The 22,203-nt window shown below is 45.3% G+C and overlaps 1 protein-coding gene across 1 annotated transcript in view; it reads left to right on the forward strand.

The window, feature by feature from the left end:
• Positions 1-857: 857 nt before the first annotated feature.
• Positions 858-22,203, forward strand: part of LOC106825998 (calreticulin-like) — a 44,961-nt gene continuing 23,615 nt past the window's right edge. The window contains exons 1-6 of the mRNA XM_070511418.1: positions 858-960; positions 8,244-8,291; positions 14,267-14,368; positions 17,227-17,430; positions 20,104-20,198; positions 21,442-21,651. Coding sequence (XP_070367519.1) covers positions 858-960; positions 8,244-8,291; positions 14,267-14,368; positions 17,227-17,430; positions 20,104-20,198; positions 21,442-21,651 — 762 coding nt within the window. The remainder of the gene's footprint in view (positions 961-8,243; positions 8,292-14,266; positions 14,369-17,226; positions 17,431-20,103; positions 20,199-21,441; positions 21,652-22,203) is intronic.

Genomic DNA, 22,203 nt, shown 5'->3' on the forward strand with positions numbered 1-22,203 from the left:
TTAAAATAAATAAATAAATAATATAATATAATGCATATTAAGTGCCTGGTGCAGTGCTTAGCACACAGTATGATGATCAACAAATGTTGGTGCTTTTTTCACTCTTACAGCCTGAGTTTTCTTACAGTAGGAGACATAACACTGATTGCATAGTATTGGGTTGTTGTAAAGTGATATTAACTTACAAGTCCTTCCCTCCTCTGGGCCTTTGCACATACTATTTCTTTCGCTCCTCTTCCCCCTCCTCCCATTTCTTCCTGCCTGGCTAACCTCAGCGTCATCTCTTCCAGGAAGCCTTCCCTGAGATCTTATGCTGGTTTAGAGTCTCTTCTGGGCCCCCTCAGGCCTTATGTGTTTCTGTTAAAATAAACAGACATCACACTGTTCTGCATAGGCCCAGTGGATGGATGGATGGATGGATGGATGGAAGGAAGGAAGGAAGGATAAAGGGATAGAGGGAAGGAGGGATGGAGGGACAGAGGGATGATGGAAGGAAGCATGTGAGAGTACTTTGAAACCGGCTATACTGACATTGAGCAGGCTCACAGGACCCGAGAGGCCAGCCTCAGCTGGCCCTGCCACTACCCTACACCCTAGGGATCCTGCCCTGTAGCTCCCTCAACATTTAGTCGGTCCCCGCATCTCCATCCTCCAGCGCGCTCTGCGCGTGGTCCTCAACCATTGGCTGTGGTGCTTATATCGCCCAAGGCCGCAAATGAGAGGCAGTCGGTGCGGGGTGCAGGTGATCTCAGCCCCCGCCCCAGGGTCCAGGCAGCCGTAGCGGCAGCCGCGGCGAAGAGCACCTAGCCAGGGTAGCGGCCCTCTGAGGCTGGGCGTAGGAAGGCCGGGTCGGCAGCATGAAGGGGCTGCCGCTGCTGCCACTGCTGCTGCTGGCCACCTGCACCTCGGGGGCGCAGGCGCAGCGCCGGGTCTACTTGCGCGAGGAGTTTGAAGACGAGGGTAAGAGGCCCGGCGAAGGGACTGGGGAGGCGAAGGGGGCGAGATCAGACCCTACCTCGTCCTCCTGAGTCACCTGCCCCAGCCGTCTACAGTTCAAATCCTTGCTTGTTCCTTCCTAGCTGCGTGACCCTGGGCGAGTAGCTCCCCCAACGTGCATTTCAATTTCCTTCTCTATAAAATCAGGACAATAGTATGGATCTTGCGAAATTGTTCTGAGAATTAAATAAGATGTGTAAAGCGTTGCCCCTAGTATATAGTAGGTGTGCAATAAAGGCCTGTTCCCTTCTTTTCATCCTAAAAACACAAACAAGGGAACCCTGGAGGGAAAATGTGAGCATTAATTGTGATAGTGAAATTTTTTGTGTTTTGTAAAACATCAGAGCTCAAAGGATCTTGAGCGTGACGTTGCCCAGCCTTCTTCCTAGAACACCTCAGGAACATCAGGCAATTACCGCAGGTTCCTTACCTAAGGACAGATGTTCAATGGCACTGTTTCAGACCACCAAATACTGTGTGTGTGTGTGTGTGTGTGTGTGTGTGTGGAGTCTGATTAATTCTTTGAGCGTGCAGTGGATAGACCACTTGCCTAGGAATCAGAGTTTTTAAAATTTGAGTCCATATTCCACCCTGAAAGCCTAGATAAGCCCTTTCCCCTTTCTTTTTTCCCCCCTTTTTTAAATTCATTTTTTTTTATAATTGAGGTAACATTGGTTTATAACATTATATAAATTTCATTTATATAATGTGTGCATCAAATACAATCTATTTCTGTATAGATTGCATCATATTCACCACCCAAAGACTAGTTACAACCCATCACCATACTAATCACCTGCTTTGCCCTCCTCCCTCCCCCCCTCCCCTCTGGTAACCACCAATCCAATCTCTGTCTCTATGTGGTTGTTTGTTGTTTTTATCTTCTATTTATGAGTGAGATCACATGGTATTTGACTTTCTTCCTCTGATTTATTTTGCTTAGCATAATACCCTCAAGGTCCACCCACATTGTTGGAAATGGCAAGATTTCATGTTTTTTTATGGCTAAGCAGTACTCCATTGTGTCTATATACCACATCTCCTTTATCCATTTGTCCCTTGATAGTCACCTAGGTTGTTTCCACATCTTGGCTATTTGAATAATGCTGCAGTGGACATAGGGGTGCATTCATGTTTTCATGTTCTTTGGATAGATACCCAGCACTGGAATAGCTGGACTGTATGGTAGTTCTGTTCTTAATTTTTTGAGGACTCTCCACACTGCTTTCCATAGTGGCTGCACCAGTTTGCACTCCCATCAGCAGTGTATGAGAGTTTCCTTTTCTCCACATCTTCTCCAACACTTGTTATTTCTTGTCTTGTTAATTATAGCCATTCTGATGGTTGTGAGGTGATAGCTCATTGTCCTTTCCCCTTTCTGAGAGTCAATTTCCCAATCTGTGATACAAGTAACACTGTATTGAGAACAAAGTGCAGAGGTGGTGCAGAAGAAGGAATGAATACGCCCAGGCAAGGGGATTGGACAGGAAGGCTTCAGGGAGAAGGTGAAACTCAAGCAGCGTTTTGAAGGATGAATAAGAATTTATCAGATGGGCAGGGATGAGAGAAGGGCATTGCAGTCAAGAAGAGCATGTATAAAGGTTCCAAGTTATGACACAGCCCTAGGGACATCTTCAGGGCACTGGAGAGTGTAAAGGGGAGAGCAGGCAGGGGCTAGATCAAGGGGGCTCAGGAGCCTGGCCTTTCGCTGAGCAGTGGGGAGCTAGTGAAGGTGGTAAGTAGGGGAGAAACTAGACCTGGCGTGGGTATTAGAAAAAGCACTTCAGCAAAAATGTGGAGGATGTACTGTGAAGCTGACCAGAGTTGAAGCTGGAGACAGAAAAACCATCTGGGAGGCTATGGTAATCTTCTCAGTGAAAAGTAGAGAGGCCAGGGGCGGTGGGGGGGGGGGGGGGGGGGGGGGGGGGGCGGAGTTGGGAGGTGGGAAGTGGCGTGTGTGTTGGAAGGGGTGAAAACAGAAGAGGGAGCAGACAGAAGAGACGTTGGGATTTGGGTGAAGAGTGGGATGTAGGAAGCCCTCAGCTTCACTTGACTGGCTGTGGGGGAACCTTTTGACAAGGCACAAGTGTCTTCCAAGGGTAGGTTCATGGTCCCGCATTTCCTGATTGGCCTCAGCCACCCTTTGCAGTGAGCCCTGTGAGGCTGGGCTTTTCTGACTGCTAGCTCCTCGGCCCACCCGCCTGCCTGGTGTGGCTTTACTCACACCACAGTTCCTCCTGCCAGCAGGCAGAGAACATGCACAGACCTGCAGTCACTTCCCCAAGGACTGAATTCCCCTTGCCCAGTGTGGCAGGAGTGAAATGCCCAAGGGTGTTATCAACAAAGATTTTTGAAATATTCCTTGGAATCAAAGAAAGGGGGAGGGGTCCAAGTCCCAAGCCCCAGGACAGTTGATGAGGCCAAAATCATGAGCAAAATCCAACACCTTATGTGCAGGAAAGGCTGTTGTGCATGACGTCGCCTCCTCCAGGAAGCCTTGCCTGGGCCTCCCCTAGTTCCGTCAGCCTCTGTGCTTCCTTGGTATCAGCACTGCTCACACTACGGTTGTCTATTTGCCTGATTTTCCTCTGTGTTTCCAGCGTCAAAGTCAGGGCCTGGCTTAGAGAAGTGCCTGGAAAAGGATTGTTGAGTGATTGAATGGTTGAATTGAACTTTGAAATACAGCAAACTGAACACACACACCAAAAAGTCACAGCCCGTGAAGAGAAGTGATGTTCCCGGAAACCTTCCTGCAGTAGGTAGGACTCAGAGACATGTAATTGTTGAGGTCAAGTGCCTACCTTAAAGGAATCAACCCAAAATGTAATTGTGATGCTGAAAGGGGAGCTGTCAGAGAGACGTGCTGAGGGGCTGATGCCGCTCAGTGGCTGCAGAGGGTTGGCTAGTGGTGTCCCCAGGGTTCTGAGGCTTATCCTCAGTTTAGACAATCCAGAAATCCAATACTGTTAGGGTACTTAAAGCTGGGTAGATTTAGGCACTGACTTGTCCTACCAAACTCATGAGAGGCTGGTATCTAACAGATGTCCATAAATTCATGAGCATCTTCAGACTTAACATGACTAAAACAAACTCTTGTGTTTGCAAAACAAACTCCCGACTTGCTCTCCCCGTGATCTTCTCCACCTTAGTAGGTGCCCCAAACATTCATCTGGTTGTTTAGGTCAGAAATCTAAAAGTCATCTTTGATTCCTTTATTTTCTTCTCCCTCACTGAATCTAGCAGCAAGTCCAATTGACTCTACGCTCCAAATATATTCTGCACATGGTATTTTTGTACCTTCCGTATTGCTACCCACCCTGGTCCAAGCCACCATCATTACTCATCTGGATTATTGCAGTAATATGAGTGGCTTCTCTGCTTCTGTTTCTGCTTTCTCCTAGTCTCTTCCTATATAAATTTCAAAACAATCCTTTTGAAATGTAAACCAGATTGTATCATAATGGAACTTAAAAACTGCCACTGCCTTCCTATTAGATTTAAAATAGCCAGCCTTCTCGCCATGACCTGTAAGAACCTCCATGATCTGATCTATGCCTACCTCTCCAATCTTTTTATTTTTGCTTTGCTGGAGGAAGACTCACCCTGAGCTAACATATGTGCCGGTCTTCCTCTATTTTGTATGTGGGTTGCCACCACAGCATGGCTGCTGATGAGTGGTTTGGGTCCTTGCCCAGGAACCCAGCCCGGCTGCCAAAGCAGAGTGCACTGAACTTGACCACTAGGCCACAGGCCTGGCCCCTACCTCTTCCATCTTATCTCCTGCTTCTTCACTACATTCCGGCCACATTGGCTTTCCTGCTGTTTCTCAAGCACTACAAATTCAGTCCCATCTCAAGGCCTGTGACTTACTGTGCCTTCAGACTGGAATGTTCTTCTCCCAGATCTTCACATGATGTCCTTCTCATCATTCAGGTTTCTGCTTAAACGTCTCCTTGGAGGGGCTTTTTTTGTTTGCTTTATCGAAAATTATTCCCCATATATAGAATTATACTCTATCCCTTTATATGACTTAATTTTTTTAACTCAACCCTTTCGAGATGTAATTTATGTACAATAAAACGTACCCATTTAAAGTGTATCATTCATTGAATTTTGAAAAATGTATTGACCTGTGTGACTACCACAGCTAATATATAGAACATTTCCATCACCCCTAAAAGTTCCCTTGTGAACATTTGTATGACTAGTTTTTAGAATACTTTTCACTATGTGACTGGTTTCCTGTTTGTATGTTTATTCATTGTCTTTCTCTCTTCACCATTAACTTAGCTTCCTGAGAACAGTGTTTCTCTGTTGTGTTCATTGCCATATCTGCAGCACCTAGAACGGTGTCTAGAAGAGGCACATAGTAGTTGCTCAATAATTTTTTGTTGAATGACTGCATAAATTGCTCTGGGAAATGACCCTTTCCAGAGATCAGAATGTTCGTACAGCCAAGGGAAACCTTTCCTGGGTGTCAGACGGAGGAAACCAAACTAAGTGACTCAGAACTTAATCCTTGTTAAACACCTATTGTGTACCAGTGGATTTTTTTCTTTCTTTTCTTTTCTTTTCTTTTTTTTTTTTTGAGGAAGATTAGCCCTGAGCTAACTGCTGTCAATCCTCTTTTTTCTGAGGAAGACTGACCCTGAGCTAATATCCGTGCCAACCTTCCTCTACTTTTATATGTGGGACGCCTACCACAGCATGGCTTGCCAAGTGGTGCCATGTCTGCAGCTGGGATCCGAACCGGCAAACCCCGGATTGCTGAAGCAGAACATGCGCACTTAACCACTGCACCACCAGGCCAGCCCCCCACTTTTTTTTTTTGAGGAAGATTAGCCCTGAGCTAACTGCTGCCAATCCTCCTCTTTTTGCTGAGGAAGACTGGCCCTGAGCAAACACCCATGCCCATCTTCCTCTACTTTAGATGTGGGATGCCAACCACAGCATGGTTTTTGCCAAGCAGTACCATGTCCGCACCCAGGATCCGAACTGGCAAACCTCGGGCTGCCGAGAAGCAGAATGTGCGAACTTAACCACTGCGCCACCAGGCCGGCCAGGATTTTTTTCTTTATATATTGTCTTATTGAATTCCTCAACAGTTCTACCAGGAAGATGCTATTATCTCTCTTTCAGTGATAAGGAAACTGAGGTTCAGAGAGATTAAGTGACTACCCAAGGTGATGCAGCTAATGTCAAAAGTGGTTTGGAGGCCAAGTAAAGCAAAGTCTGCAAAGTGGTCATTGCATTTTATGGTTAGGAGACCATTTGATGACACACTGGAGTGGTGAGCGTGGAAGGCTGACCATGGTAGGTTGAAGGGTGAATGAGGACCTAGGAAATGAACAGAACAGGTGTAAGCTATGTTTTGGAGAATTCTGGCTGAGAGGGGCAGTAGAGTAGAGCTCAGGTAGGTAATTTGGGATGCAAAGTGAAAGTGGAAGCTTTGGTTGACACAGGTAGGGGTTTTGCACAAAGGCAAATGGGCAAGGGAGTTGAGAACGTGGGCAAGGTGATGAATCCACGTGTCTTTCAACTTTACCACCCCTGCACTTGGTACACTGCCTGGCACATAGAAAATGCTCAATTAAAAGTTTGCGGAGGGCCGGCCCCGTGGCGCAGCGGTTAAGTGCGCATGTTCTGCTTCTCAGCGGCCCAGGGTTCACCAGTTCGGATCCTGGGTGCGGACGTGGCACTGCTTGGCAAAAAGCCATGCTGTTAGGCGTCCCAGGTATAAAGCAGAGGAAGATGGGCATGGGAGTTAGTTCAGGGCCAGTCTTCCTCAGCAAAAAGAGGAGGATTGGCAGTAGTTAACTCATCTTCCTCAAAAAAAAAGTTTGTGGAAAAGAAGAAGGAAGGAGGGAGGAAGGAAAGACTGTGCAAGCTAGGCTGGAAGGAGCCAGCTGACTGAAAAGAAATGGAGGAGGTCAAAGAACATGTGTATTTCAAGTAACAAAGTATGGGAATTGGAGGAGAGGAAGCCATGGTCATGGAGGGGGCAGTCTGTGTTTGAGATTTCAGAGGTGGAGCAGTGTCTGGTGATGATAAGGTCCAGGGTGTGAATTTAGGGGCAGATGGCTAAACTGGAGCGGAGGGAAGAAGGTCAGTGGAGATGGGGGTGTGTTATTAATAATTGGAAATATCATTTGGAGACAAACCTAAATATCCAATAATAGGGGCCAAATAATAGGGGCCAAATTAAGTAAAGCATATATATCATAGAATGTTTGTGAAGTTTTTAACGTCGTGGGAAAATGTTTATGCTCTAAGCAGATGTAAAAGGTACAAAATTATATATAAGGTATATATTGTCACTGTGTAAAATATATTTGTGCATAGAGAAAGGAATAAAAGAAAAGATACCAAAATGTAAGGTAAATAGTGGAATTTCAGATGACTTTAATTTTTCCTTTATTTTCTACAATGAACTTGTGTTACTCTTTCAATAAAAAACTATTTAAAATTAAGAGAACTGTTCTTCTTTCCATTTCTTCTTGGAGCTGAATTTCCTCCTGTTGAACTCTGATTTTTACAGCCAAACTGTGTCTGATGCCTTAAGTAACCCTTACTGAGCACAGTATTCCTCGCTAACCGTGATGCTTTACATGCTCCGATCCTCACCTCAACTCTGCAAAGTAGGTATTATTTTTCCCAGTCTACAGATAGTATAACTGAAGCCCAGAAAAGCTGAATAGTTTGTCTGAGGTCACACAGCTATTAAATGGCAAAGCTAGGATTTGAACTCAGGACTGTATATTAAAGCTGATTTTTCTTGCATTTCACTTGCTCCCCACCCCACTGCCTCCCACAAGTCCAATAAGTTGAAAGTCTTCTAGCTCACATTTTAAGTAGTACTTAGCAACCTCAAGGAAGGTAAATCTTAGATTCTTTGAATGTCAGACTGGGAGGGCTCTGAGAGCTCATCTAGCCCGAAATGGCCTCCTTCTCCTCATTTACAGGTGAGAAAGCTGAGGTCCAGAGAGAGGATATGACATGGCAGAGTCATCTAATGGGCCCGTGGCAAAGTTTGATTCAGACTCCTTTCTTTCTGCTGTTTTCCCAGACTATTCTAGGCCACAGAGCAACTCAGCAACCAGAGGATGTGCCAGGCCTTTAGAATCTAATCCTTTCATTGTACAGATGAGGAAACTGAGACCCAGAGAGCGGAGGTGGTTTTCCCAAAGCCACACAGTGAGTCAGTGGCAGAGATGTTTGTTGAACCCAGGTTGCTCACCTCCATAAAGGATGCATTGACTACTGCTGCAAGCTGCTGAGAGTCACGTGGCCAGTAGGTAATAAAACCAGGGGCTTCAAGGGTAACGTGAGCTTTTGGAATCCCAGGCCTTGCGTAGGGGTGGCATATCAAAATATGCAGGAATGTTGGCTGATTGAATTGGAGAATCATTGAATTAGTGATACAAATAGGTGCGAGGGGAGGCCTGATGGTGCTGGCAGTGCCATTGTAAAAGTACAAAATGAGGCAGAAAGAAACTGGAATTCAGATGAAGCGCTGAATGATGCAGGAGTCACAAGGTATGAGTGTGTGAGTGCGCGTGTGAATGTTAATTCTGTCAACTCTCAGACTTGACCATGAAAACTTGGCCGAGGAGACATTCTGAGACAAAGGGCCTCTGTGCCCAGCTGGCTCGGACCCGCTGAGGACAGCCCAGCAGGGCTGAGGAACAGCCTGCTGCTCAGGCCTCTGACTGATAAGCGATTGGGACCGGCTGCAGATTGTGAGTACTTGGACATGCTGGGCCTGGAGGAGAATCACTCTGGACTGATGCCCAAACCAAAGAGGCCTAATCCAGCTGGCCTTTCCAGGTCTCAAGTACAAACTGATGGCAAGGATCTCTCCCGAGGCTACAGGGATGTGGAGGCGAGAGCAGAGGCCATTGTTAACATACAGAAGAAAAAGGCTGGAGGAAAATACATCCAAATGTTGATGACGGTCATCTCTGAGAGGCAGATTGTGGGTGTTTTTACTGCTTAGTTGTTTCTTCTGGGATTTCTACATGTTCTACAGTAAATGATTTTTACTTTGAAAACTCAAGAAATCTAAAATAAGAAAGCACTTTATCTGCCTATCTCTCTCATTAGACTGTGAGCTCCTTGGGGGCTTGGGGGCTCAGGAATTCCGTCCAGTTGGTGCCCTGGCGTCGAGCGCTCTCACTGGCACAGTAGAGGTGCTCTGTAAATATATAAGGGATGGACTTGTATTCCCTTCTACTTCGAACATACAGGCTCTTATTTAATGCCCACTTTCTTAGCAAACTTGGCCATCTGCTTCCTTGATTAGAAATGACTACCTACAAAATAAATGGAGGGGCCGCCAGAGCTGCCCGTTCAATGACAGCAGAAATAGTTATTTTTATTATCTTAATGAATTTGGCCCATCCTCCTGCCCACTTGTCATTCAACAAACATTTGTTGAGCACCTTCTCTGTGTACAGTGTTCCCTTCTTTAAAGACTTTAATTATAATTCTTATAGATAAGAACAAAGATTCAGAAAAGTGATTGGCTCAAGGCATAAACAGAAATAAGTGGGAAGGATCAGATTCTTATCCAGTGCTGTTCACCACCCAACAAGGCTGTTTCCCAGTTGATAAATATTTGAGTGACTAGGTGGCAGACATGCAGAAAGACTGGCAGGCAGAAAGGAAGGAAAGGAAGTGGGCAGGCAAGCTGGCGGGCACGTCAGCAGGGGCGTAGGTCCACTGATCTCAGGAGAGCTGAGCAGATTGCTAGAGGCAAGCACACTGACCTCAGAGGGAAGTGAGTGCTCACAGAGGAACAGGAACGGTGGAGACGGAAACATTTCAAGGCAAACCCACACCTCCCCTGTACGTTCCCCCCGAGTCCAGAGCCTGAGTCTTCAGGTGACTTTACCTTCTCTTTAGGATTCTCTATATAAAAGGTCAGGCCCTTTCATGTCTACAAAATTTTTCCATTGAAGATGACGGACAAAATCTTGGCACCTGAAGAGTTAAGCTTTAGTTTATTTAGCAAATTCTCTTTTGCAGAATACCATCTGATGATGTTGAGTAAATGCAGCAAACATGTATTTTCATCTAATTATGCAAGCATTTTCTTAAGGACCTATTCTGTCCTAGGCTCAGGACTAGGTGCTAGAAAAGGCCCAACTTTTACCTTCAAAGCTAAAAATATTTCTCCCTTTCCCTTTGATGTTCTGTATGTTTGTATACACGCACACGTATATACAGATTCAGCTTCTGGTATTCTTTATTGAGCACTTGCTATGTGCCTGACACCGTGTTGCATGCTGTTTCATTTACCTCTCCCAGAGACTCTATGACTTAGGTAACCGCCCCCCCCTTTTTTTTTCACTTTTTTAGACTTTTTTTATTGAGGGAAAATTGATTTATAACATTACATTAATTTCAGGTGTACGTCATTATATTTTGACTTTTGTATAGACTACATTATGTTCACCGTCAACAGTGTAGTCACCATCCATCATGGTACAAATGTCCCCCTTTACCCTCTTCAGCCTCTCCCCGCTTCCCTTCCCCTCTGGTAACCTCCAGTCCGTTCTCTGTGTCTGTGTATTTCTGCAGATGAGGAGAATGAGTCTCAGAGAGGCTAAAGATGCTGCTGAAGCTGGTGGAAGAGCTGAGTCCCTAGCCCAGTCTTTAGATTTGAGCTACACTACAAGCCAGACATCATGGGGGGTACAATGTGGAGATAAGTTTATTTGACAGAGGAATCATGATTATCTGGCCCCCTTGGTTCTGTATCTTTACGGACTTGGCTGTGATTATGTGATTTATCAGCTAGATGTGCCAGCTTCTAAACACCTATTAGTTTCCGTTGGGTGGATCTCTGGGGACATACAGATATTTGACCAATTTGAAGGAAAGATTTAGCAGAGGAAAAAAGATATTAACTTTGGTTAATACACTGCTCTCTTGCTCTCAATTAATAAGAGCTTTCCTTGAGCTGGCCTGTCTGCTCTCCCCTCCTCTCCTCTCTTCTCTTCACTTCTCCTCTCCCCTGTACAATACAGTACTACTTATATTTCTGTTTTAACATCATGCTATTTCATGCCTCTGGGCCTTTGCATATGCAAGTCATTCTGTTTGGAACACCCACTCCTCACCTTTTCTGCCTTTTTGATTTTTACTTCTTTGGGCATGCCTTCCATGAAGTCTATCCTGACTCTGGGGGTCAGTCAGTGAATTTCATTGCCCTGTGCTTATTTCTATTGCTGCCCTTACCTCACTGTATTGTAATTATTTACTTGCCGGTCTCTTCCACCAGACTCTGAGCTCCCTGAAGCCTGAGTCCCTGAAGGGACTTTGTCAGATTCATGTCCGTGTGCCTGGTGCCTGGCACGGAGTGAATGCTCAAGAAATATTTATTGAATGAAGGAATAATAAGCCCAGAGCCTGGGTGCAGAAGAACTGGGTCCTAGTCTCAGCTCTGCAACCGACAGCTCTGTGTCCAAGAGCAAGTCCCTTCCTTCTCTGGGCTTCAGTTTCTCCATCTGTAATATGAGGTGGTCAGATTAAATGAGCACTAAAGTTCACTCTGGCTTGAGCCTTTTTATGGGGTTAAGATGTTACCATGTTAAGAGGAAAAGTATAAAACATTAAAGTGGAACTTAATTAGCCATGGGACGTTATTCTCCTAACAAGAAAAACTCCTTATTGAGGGGGCATCCCAAATTGTGTCAAGTTTGATATGTATCACTACTGTTCACCCAGAAAAATAATTAGTGGTAAGAATTCCTGAGTTCTATGCTAACCCCTCCTACCAGAAAGTTCAAGGTCAAAGTTGCTCAACTGTTTCTACACGCTTGTTAGGCTCAATTAATATTTATCAAATGGATTAAGAAATGAATCGATCCATTTGCAAGGTTGAGAATCTTATGGCATAGGCAGAAGACGTGATCATGCATTCATTTAATCATTCAAGAAATATTTTTGGTGATTTACTCTGTGCTAGATACAGGGGACACAATGGTAAGTAAAAAAGTTATGGAACTTACTATTCTGGTGGGAGAAAACAGACATTATTCAAATTATACACAAATAACTTAATTACAAACTGTAAAGTACTATGATTGACTCTTATGTTTGCTGCATACTGCATACTCTTTAGGTTATAAAAGGATTTTCGGGGCCCGCCCGGTGGCACAGTGGTTAAGTGCGCATGTTCTGCTTCAGCGACCTGGGGTTTGCCGGTTTGGATCCCGGGTGCGGACATGGCACCGCTTGGCAGGCCATGCTCTGGTAGGCGTCCCACATACCAAGTAGAGGAAGATGGGCCTGGATGTTAGCTCAGGGCCAGTCTTCCTCAGCAAAAAGAGGAGGATTGGCAGCAGATGTTAGTCCAGGGCCACTCTTCCTCAAAAAAAAAAAAAGGATTTTCACACACATAACCTCATGGGAAGATGGGAAGCCATGTAGTACAGGCGATAAAAGTACAGATTTCAGTGTCACATAGGCCTGGGTCTGAGCCTGGCTTACACACCAACTTACAAACTGGGCTCTTAGACAAGTTTCTGAGCTTCACTTTCCTCATTTTTTGAATGGAGGGAAAAACAGGACTTTCATCACAGAACTGTTATGAGAACGCAATGAGATAGTGCATATAAAGCACGCAGCACAATGCCTGACACATGGTTGCTAAACAGTAGCTATTATTGTGATTATAGAATTTTTTTCCTTTCTAGCACTTTTCCCTCTATCTTCCTCTTCTTCCAGAAGAAAGGCAGTGTTTGAAATCACACAGATTTGGGTTCAAATTTCAGGTCCACCACTTACTAGATGTAAAATGGAACTAATGATACCTATTTCATAGCATTGTCCATGGGAGGAAATGAGGTGAAATTTTAGCCACACAGGGGCCTAATGCACAATAACAAGTCTTTTGACTTTGGCATCAATCCTTATTATTCATTGAGTCAACTGTGGTCAGGGAAGCAGGAAGCACTCCATTCAAGCCACAGCAACTTTAGGCAGAAAGAACCTCCTCGGGCGCTTCCCTCAAGGGTGATGCGTGAGGGGGTCACTGAGACTTCTGGGCCTTTCCAACACTGAGATCTTGGGAGAGACAGGGGAGGTGCACAGAAAGCAAGCCCGTCCGTCCTCTGGGCCTCGTGAGGAGAGGTGGTTGAGTCATCAGACTTGAGTCTGTTCAGACTTGACAGAGTCAGCTCAGGGCGGTCTTATTGGATGTATGCTGATGTGTGGTTTTCATGAGCAGAGCTAAGGCAATTACCCTAGCTATTGGGTAGTGGGATTTGAGAAATATCCATTCCACTGCAGGGAGGAGATGAAATAAAGGCTACCCTAAGACCTCTTCCCTCTCAAGCTGCCAAGTTGCCCTGTGACTCTGGGACCATGGTGGGCCCAGGAAATGCGAGTCAGCAACTCTGAGGCATAAAATCAGAAAGGCACTGAATGTTTGGACGGAGTGCCAGCTCCCAAAAAAATACCTCTTTGTCTACATGCCATCTATGCCAAAGCAAAACAAATTTATCAGCATCTCCTTGAAACTGCAAGGGAGAGTCTAAAAAGTTTAAGCAATAAAAAAGGGTAAATGGAAATTGATTGTTCAATATCATCATGACTAATTCAAGAAGGATAAAATAGTATTGCTAATCTCTTTACTTAGCTGATTTTATTTTACTAAGCATAAATATGTATAAGGGCTTAGTCCCCCTGACCATATTTTTCCATCTACTTTTCTCTTTTTTTGAGGAAGATTAGTCCTGAGTTAACTACTGCCAATCCTCCTCTTTTTGCTGAGGAAGGCTGGCCCTGAGCTAACATCCGTGCCCATTCTTCACTACTTTATATGTGGGATGCCTACCACAGCATGGTGTGCCACACGGTGCCACGTCTGCACCCAGGATCTGAACCGGTGAACCTCGGGCCACCGAAGTGGAACGTGTGCACTTAACCACTGTGCCACCGGGCCAGCCCCTCCACCTACTTTTATGAAACTGTCTCATGCCTTTCAACCATACATTCCCATGATGGTTTTACTTAACTCTCATAGAGGAGGGTGGAGTGGAGCTTTAACGCATAAGTGGCTCAACCATTTGGTAGTCGAGCCACTCCACAGGGTGGTGCACAAATAGTGGGATTCAGGCATCAGAGTGAGGGGGTTTGTGGTCATGCCCTGATATTCCCGTACTGTTCCCATAAGTCTTGGTCAGCCTAGCTGCATTTTATTGTCTTTAAGAAAACACAAATCATTTCTATGTGTCGCTTTTTTTCTTCTTTACCCCCATAGATGGATGGAAAAAACGCTGGGTGGAATCTAAACACAGGCCGGATTATGGTAAATTTCAGCTCACTGCGGGGAAATTTTATGGAGACAAAGAAAAGGATAAAGGTAAATGCTGGAAATTCAGAAATATGCTAATTGACTGGGAAAATTCTAACTTTCATACAATTGTTTTTATCCGTGATTACCAATTCATTTCTTTCTTAGAATTAAAAAGAAAAAGATAGTAGATGGACAAGAAGGAACTCTCCACAAAGATAATAATGTCGGTTTATCGAATAAGAGGAATTTAAAACGTAAGCCCTTAGACACATTATCCTCATTAATATTCCTAAAAAGTCCACGAGGTGGTTACTGTTATGTTCTCAGCTTTGCAGAGGGGTCTCGGAGAGGTTGGGTAGCTTGCCTAAGGCTATATACACAGCTGGCAAGAGGCAGAGCTGAGATCTGATTCTGAGTCCACGGTTGTGTCCGTTGTCACTGGACTATGTTGCTTTTCTCAACCTTAGAATTTTTTTATATAACACTGCTTGAAACAGGAAAAAGCGCTGTATAACCTCCAGATGCTGCTCTCCCCTAGAGCAGCATGGTACCATGGAGAGTGGAGCAGAAAGATCTGGGGCTAAATGCCTTGCTAGCTGCATAATTTGGGCAAGTCTTCCATTCTCTGAGCCTTGGTATTAGATGGAGATGATAATCATCACCTGTCAGGATCATTAGACAGAGCTGCTAGAAGAGCCAAATATTATGAGGGAAGGGGAAGTTCTGAGCACAAGGTCTGCACGCAAGGGTTTTTTCCCTGAGAAAGCTTTTGTCCTATAAATAGAATCCGCTGATCATCTGCTGGAGTGATTTCCCATCTTCTCTCTCCTGGCTACTGTTATGAATCTCATTTTCATGTTTATTAAAGAAGAGAATTGCAGGGCCGGCCCCGTGGCCGAGTGGTTGATTTCCGCGCTCCAATTCTGCGGCCTTGGGTTCCACCGGTTCAGATCCTGGGCGCGGACATGGCACCACTCATTGAGCCGTGCTGAGGCGGCATCCCACATGCCACAACTAGAAGGACCCACAACTAAAAAAAATATATATGCAACTATGTCCCGGGGAGCTTTGGGGAGAAAAAGGAAAAATAAAATCTTAAAAAAGAAAGGAGAGAATTGCAAACTGGCTTGAGCATTTACAGTCTCATTTCTATCCACTTTGGAAAATAGAGAGAATTGGAGACTGAGCGACCTGTGGGACATCAGCTTCTTGGTGGCTCTTAGAGCAGTCTACACAGCCACCCGTCTCCTCTGCTTGACTTGATTGTTGCTCCTCACATCTCGTCCCACTCAGGTTCAGTAGGTTCCCCCTGATTGTCTGGGAGGGCTCCTCAGTACAAACGAGGCTCAGAGAGGGGGGATTACATTGGGCTACAAGCAAGGTTTGGTAGAGCAGAGATTCAAAGCTTGGTCTTCTGCCCACGGGTTTAGTGCTCCTTCTCTTGTGCCCACTCACCCCTCCATGAGGTCTTCTCTGGCTGCTCTAGCCTCACTCAAGATCTTTGGGGAAGTAAGCACACTCTTTAAAACACAGACAGCTCCTAACGCAGTAGCAGACATGAAAGTGCTTAGCACAGAGCTTGCTGTGCAAAAACTGCTCAAGAGACAACTGAATCAGGACTTGTGACCTTTTTGTGTAATTTAACACATGCTTATTAAGCCTTTCCTCTATGCCAGAACTTGTCTTAGATGCTGAGAATATAAAGATGCCCCTGCCCTTCAGGAGCTTAAAAATTATTCAAAGAGACTCAAATAAATCTAGTTTCAACCTAGCACGACTCAGGGAAGTGTAGAGTGCTGTGGGATCATGAAGGAAGGACCCTCACAGAGCATGAGTAATGACAGCCTCTTCCATTTTATGTTGACAGTTTACAAAGTGCTTCTCCTATGTCTAACCCATTTGACTTTTCATTATTATTTGACTTTACCTTATAGGGTACAATTGACTTTCATAGGAACCCTGTAAGGTAGGAATAATCCACATTTTCCTGTTGAGGAAACTGAGGCTCAGAGAGTTAAAGTAACAGTCGGAGCCATAACCAGTTAGCTGGGCAGCAGCATGGAATAATGGAAAGAGCACTAGCCTGAAATCAGGAGACCTGGCTTACATGTCTGTCATTTGTGATTGTATGATCTTGAATAAGTAACTTCCCCTCTCTGGGGCTTGGTTTCCTTATCTATAAAGTAATGTAGTTGGACTGGAAGGATCTGAGATCCCTTGCAGCTTTGATATTCTCTGGAGGAGGAGGAAAATCTTCGGATGGGGGTTCTGGAATTAGACTGGTTGTGTGATCCTGGACAAATGAAACAGCTTCAATGACTTCATGGTAAAGTGGGGATAGTAGGAGAGCCCACCTCACGAGCATTGTTAGGAGGATTAAGTGCAGTGATACACGTGAAAGAAGCGTATTGCTTGTAAACAGGAAAAGTCAATAAATATTAGCGATGGTTACCATTTGTTCTAAGAGGCAGTGCTGGGCCTCTTGCCACCGCAGCAGTCGTACACAACAGAGCCTGAGTCTGGCCACCCAGGGGGTCTCAGAAGAAACAAGGTCGTGTTTTGTAAAGCTGCAGAACAGTATTCAAGTATCTCTTGAAAATCAGAGGCAGCATGGTATAGAGGAAAGAAAGAATCAGACAAACTTGGCTTAAAATCCCAGTTTAGTTCCTTGCTAGCGGTATGTCCCTAGGCATGTCACTTCACCTCCCCATGACTCAGACTCCTAATTTGTAAAGTGGAGATAATACCCATTTTGCAGGGTTGCTCTGAGGCTCGAATAAGATAACGTGTGGAAAGCATCCAGAGCAACACCTCATACACAGGTGTATGTAAGAAACTACCAGAGATTGGTGAGACCAAGTGCTGGTCACTCTGGCTGCCCTTTGGGTACTTAAGCCTGAAAACTCTGTGCTCTCTGCTCCCAGGTCTCCAGACCAGCGAAGACGCCAAGTTTTATGCCCTCTCTACCAGGTTTGAGCCGTTCAGCAATGAGAACGAGACCTTGGTGGTTCAGTTTTCAGTAAAACACGAGCAAGGCATCGATTGTGGCGGCGGGTACGTGAAACTCTTTCCGGACACCCTGAACCAGGAAGATATGCATTCGGAATCGGAATATTACGTCATGTTTGGTAAGCTCTCTGATAGCAGCAGCTGTCAGGCCCAGGAGGTCCTCATGAGGGCCACTGTAGTTGTCGAAAAAGGCTCAGACGGACCTGGAGCAGGAAATTTCTAATCCACCTCCCTATGCAGTAAGACACTTCAAAGACCTGTAAAAAAGCAACTCTAAACCTAAATGTTAATATAAATAGACCAAAGAGGTGGAGAGTCACATGGTATTAACAAGGCTACAGTAGAGAGCGACATTCCCCAGTTCTCAGCAAAGGAGAACGGGATCACAAACTGTGCAGACTCTCTCAAATGTACCTGCTACACTGAGGCTTTGTGCTCTGAAGGGGGGTCTTGCCCACAGAAGGTCAGGGAAAGGACCTTTATCGATATCTGTAGCGAGTCCAGAGTGTTGCGTCTGTAACCTCAGCCTTGGGGCAGTCCAGCTCTGACTTAGCTCCAGCCTTGAGTCCTATTTCAATGTGGTTGATATTTCAAAACCAACGAACAACAACAACTAATCCAGCTCCCAAAGCACTGATGAAGAATGTGGATTTCACCGTGTCTTTGTGCAAAGTCAGAGGAAAGGGTTACATTACACGTCATACAGCCAAATTTCCTTAAAATTCTCTCTAAACATTTCTTTGTTTCTTTCTTTTTTAAGATTGGCCCTAAGCTAACATCTGTTGCCCATCTTCCTCTTTTTTTTTTCCTCCCTAAAGCCCCAGTGCAGCCCTAGGATAATTGTATATCCTAGTTGTGAGTCATTCTAGTTCTTCTGTGTGGGATGTTGCCACAGCATGGCCTGATGAGCAGTGCTAGGTCTGCACCCAGGATCTGAACCGGTGAAACCCTGGGCCACCAAAGTGGAGCACATGAACTTAACCACTCGGCCACGGGGCTGGCCCCCTAAACTTTTCTTTCTTTTCCCAAGGAGCTTCAGATGTCTCTCTTTAGGCCCTTGCCAAAATCCTCCTTCTCAGCTTCTTTGCCCTTGTTCCATCTACACCCCTTCTCCCTCAACTCTCTTTCTTTCTTATCTTTTAATCTCTTCCTTATGTAGAGCAATATAGCACTCTGGGTGTCTAAAATGTGTGTCTTTGCCTGTTTCTATTTTCTTCAGAATCCACCCTTCTCACAAGGAATTTATATATGTATACGACATGGTGGTTGTAGTAGGAAAATTGGAAATAATTTTTTTAATGTGATTTTTTCTTTTCACGTGAATATTATTTTATTTTATTTTTTTTAAAGATTTTATTTTTTCCTTTTTCTCCCCAAAGCCCCCCCAGTACATAGTTGTGTATTCTTCGTTGTGGGTTCTTCTAGTTGTGGCATGTGGGACGCTGCCTCAGCGTGGTCTGATGAGCAGTGCCATGTCCGTGCCCAGGATTCGAACTAACGAAACACTGGGCCGCCTGCAGCGGAGCGCGCGAACTTAACCACTCGGCCACGGGGCCAGCCCCGTGAATATTATTTTTTTGATGCTAAAACAACCCAACAAGTTTGAGCAGTTATCTCCATTTTACAGATGAAGAAACAGAGGCAAGAAATTTGCCCAAGGTGAGTAAGTGGGAAGCCAGAATTTGAACCCGGTCCGTCTGGCTTTAAAACCTGTGCTTTTTCCTACTCCACCCTTTAGCCTTCTGTTTGGTGGGGACACAGGCATGTAAATAGTTTTTTAAAAGGCGGAATAAAAGACATACTTTGAAAACAGTACTGGTGAGGTGCTATGAGATCACAAAAGATGGCCTGACTTAGTCCAGCTGGGGGCTTTTTGGAGGAGGTATTAATTGTTCTTTGAAGATTGAGTCCGATTTTAATAGGCAGGAGATGGAGGAAATGTAACGAGGGCAGAGGAAACTGTGTGCAAAAGCTCAGAGGCATGAAATTTAAATGCAAGTAGAAAAATGAGAAGACCAATATGGTTAGAGCACATCGTGTGTGTGTGTTTAGAACAGTCAGAGAGCAGTAACTTGGAAGGTGAGGTTGAAAACTAGGTTAAAACCTATTCTTAGACCTCCGTCAGGTTATGTTCTCTAGGCTCAGAACCACTGATCAACAGTTCCCTCTAAAGTTTTCACAAAGCAGAAAGAGCCCCAGGCTCTGTTTCCAGCTAAGCCTGGGTTTGCATCCCAGCAATGCTACTTACCAGCAGTTTGACCTTGGGCAAGGTGCTTAACTTTTCTGAGCCACTGTTTTCCTAGCTAAAAGTGGAGCTAGTAACACCTATTTGTTGTGAGAATTAAATGACATGGTACAAAGTATCTGACACAGGAGGGGCTTCTGGTTAGGTTTGGTCAAGGGGGACCCTGGCAGGATATCAGAGGGAGGGAAGAGGGTTGTGTCCCTTGACTGAAAGTCACAGCTGCTCTCTTGGCTGTTCTCTCCAGAGGACTCTCTTCTGGGCTCTGGTAACTACTCCGACTCCTTCCACCTTCAGGCCTAGGGGTGGGAACAGCCCTACTGTGCTAGCCTGGAGCATAGGAAAATTCCTTATATTTTTCTCAGTGTTCTGCCCCTACCAATGTAAATAGTCCTTTTATTAAATTCTCCTCAAATAATCCTAAATCTGAGTATACTATCTATTTTCTGCTGGGACCTTGATAAATACACAGGCTGTATCCGTCTTGGCTTCAGACAAGGCAAACTGCCTAAAAGTGGTGTGAAATCATGCACTGGGGTTTAATTTCCAGGCCCTGACATCTGCGGCTTTGGCAACAACAAAGTACAGGTCATCCTTCGTTACCAAGGGAAATACCATGAGAACAACAAGGCCATCAAGTGCAGGGTGAGTGTGCGGGTTGGTCCTCAGTCTGGGCGGAAGGATAAGCATTTTGTATGTTATCTCTTTTAATCCTTACAAAAACCCTATAAGTTAAATACTATCATCTCCATTTTATAGATTAGAAAATAGACCTAGAGAAGTGCTGTAAATTACAGTTCACATAGGAGCGGTTGATCTGGAAGCCTAGGAAGTCATGTAAGGTCTTCTCTTGGAACAACACTTGGCATGCCCAGTTCCCCACTGCTAGATGTTGGAAGAAGTGGGGGAGGTGGGGGGTGATGGGCTTAGAAATGGGGGGTGGGTTTATCTTAGTAACATCAGGTTAGACAGATCTAGGTTGGCTGGAGGATAATAGTTGGATTTCATTAGCAACTCAACAGGCATTCACCGAGTGCCAGCTCTGTGCTGGGCCTTGGGCTAGAGATAAAGTGAGCCAAACGTGGCCCCTAAGCTCACAGAACTCACAGTCCAGTGAAGGTAAGAGTCAAGCAAAGGAGGATGACTACCTAGTCTGATTAGGGTCTGTGAGAGGACAGAGGAGGCCCCCAACCCAACCTGGAGGCTAAGGAAGTGCTTCTTAGAGGTTTCCCCCATGCTGAGTTTTGAAGGATGCACATGACTTGGTCTTGTGAAGGAGTGTGACAATTTTAGGGAGGATTGAATTCCTGGGAGAGGTAACCCATGAGGAAAGTCAAGGAGACTCGAGAAAAGGTGGCACTGCAAGAAGTTTGGCATAGCTAGAGCACAGGCGAGAGGCCGAGAGTGAGTCTAGAGAAGCCCACAGGTCCCGGGTTACTGGAGAACTTGTGTTCAGGCCCAAGGCCTTCCCTAGCAGGACTGTGCAGGCGCTGTACATGCAGGGGCTCCCTGAGATCCTCCTCTGGGGAAGGACTTGTGCTGGAAGCAGCAGATATGGCAGATGAATCAGACATGACCCCTGCCGTTGAGAAGCTCACAGTCTAATGGCACAGACAGAAAAATGGACAAGATCAGAGAATGACCAGAGCTGTGATGGAGAGAAGGATGGGAGCTTGGGGAGACCAGAGGAGTATGTACTAGGAGAATGAGACCCAGAGTCTCTATTGGGTTAACCAGAGAAATGGGATGAGGGATGTGGTAAAGTGTGTTTGTGAATATGTTGGGGGTGGCATTCAGGAACTGAGGGTCTGTTTCAGGCGATGTGTTTAATGCTTGAGGTCTAAAGATGTCCAATGTGGAACTGAAATATTCCACATTCTTTTTCTAGATCAATAAAGACACTCACTTGTACACTCTGATCATTCGCCCCAATGCTACTTATGAGGTCAAAATTGACAACCAGCAAGTAGCAGCTGGGGATCTGGAGGATGACTGGGACTTCTTGCCTCCCAGGAAGATAAAAGACCCCTATGCCCGGAAACCAAGGAAATGGGATGAACGTCTTCAAATAGAGGATCCTGAAGATAAGAAACCTGAGGTCAGAGGGTGTTTAGCTGGGAAGCAGGAGCAGATCTTGGCTGTGGGATGGGAAAAGGAAGCTGGGAAATGGTGCACAGACTGAGGGCATCAATCCCTCAAGGAGGTGTGCAGCTAAATGTTGGTATCCAAAGATACCTGGAGGAAAGAGAGAAGCAACTCACATTTGTCGAGGGTCTATTAATCCTTCTGGCAGCCTCTGTGAGCAGTGTGCTGTAATCTCTACGTTAGGATAGGTAAGGAAACTGATGCTTAGAAAATGAAATGACTTGCCCGGGCACATATATACTTTAGAACCAGCATTCAAACCTGGATCTCTTTGACTCCAAGTTGTTGATATGGGGAGCATGTGGAGTATATTCATAGATTCATTATCATTCACTGGAACTCTGTACTGGATACAGCTGGGAATAGGACAATCTAGGGATTGAGAATTCTCAAGTCAGGGAAGCCAAATCCTGTGGGAGCCCAAAAGTGGCTCCTAACCCAGCCTGAGTTGGGGTGCAGGTGGTGGTCTGGGAAGGAGGAGGCAGTGCTTGAGTGATTGGATTAA

Source organism: Equus asinus, chromosome 5, assembly GCF_041296235.1.
Source record: "Equus asinus isolate D_3611 breed Donkey chromosome 5, EquAss-T2T_v2, whole genome shotgun sequence".
NCBI lineage: Eukaryota > Metazoa > Chordata > Mammalia > Perissodactyla > Equidae > Equus > Equus asinus.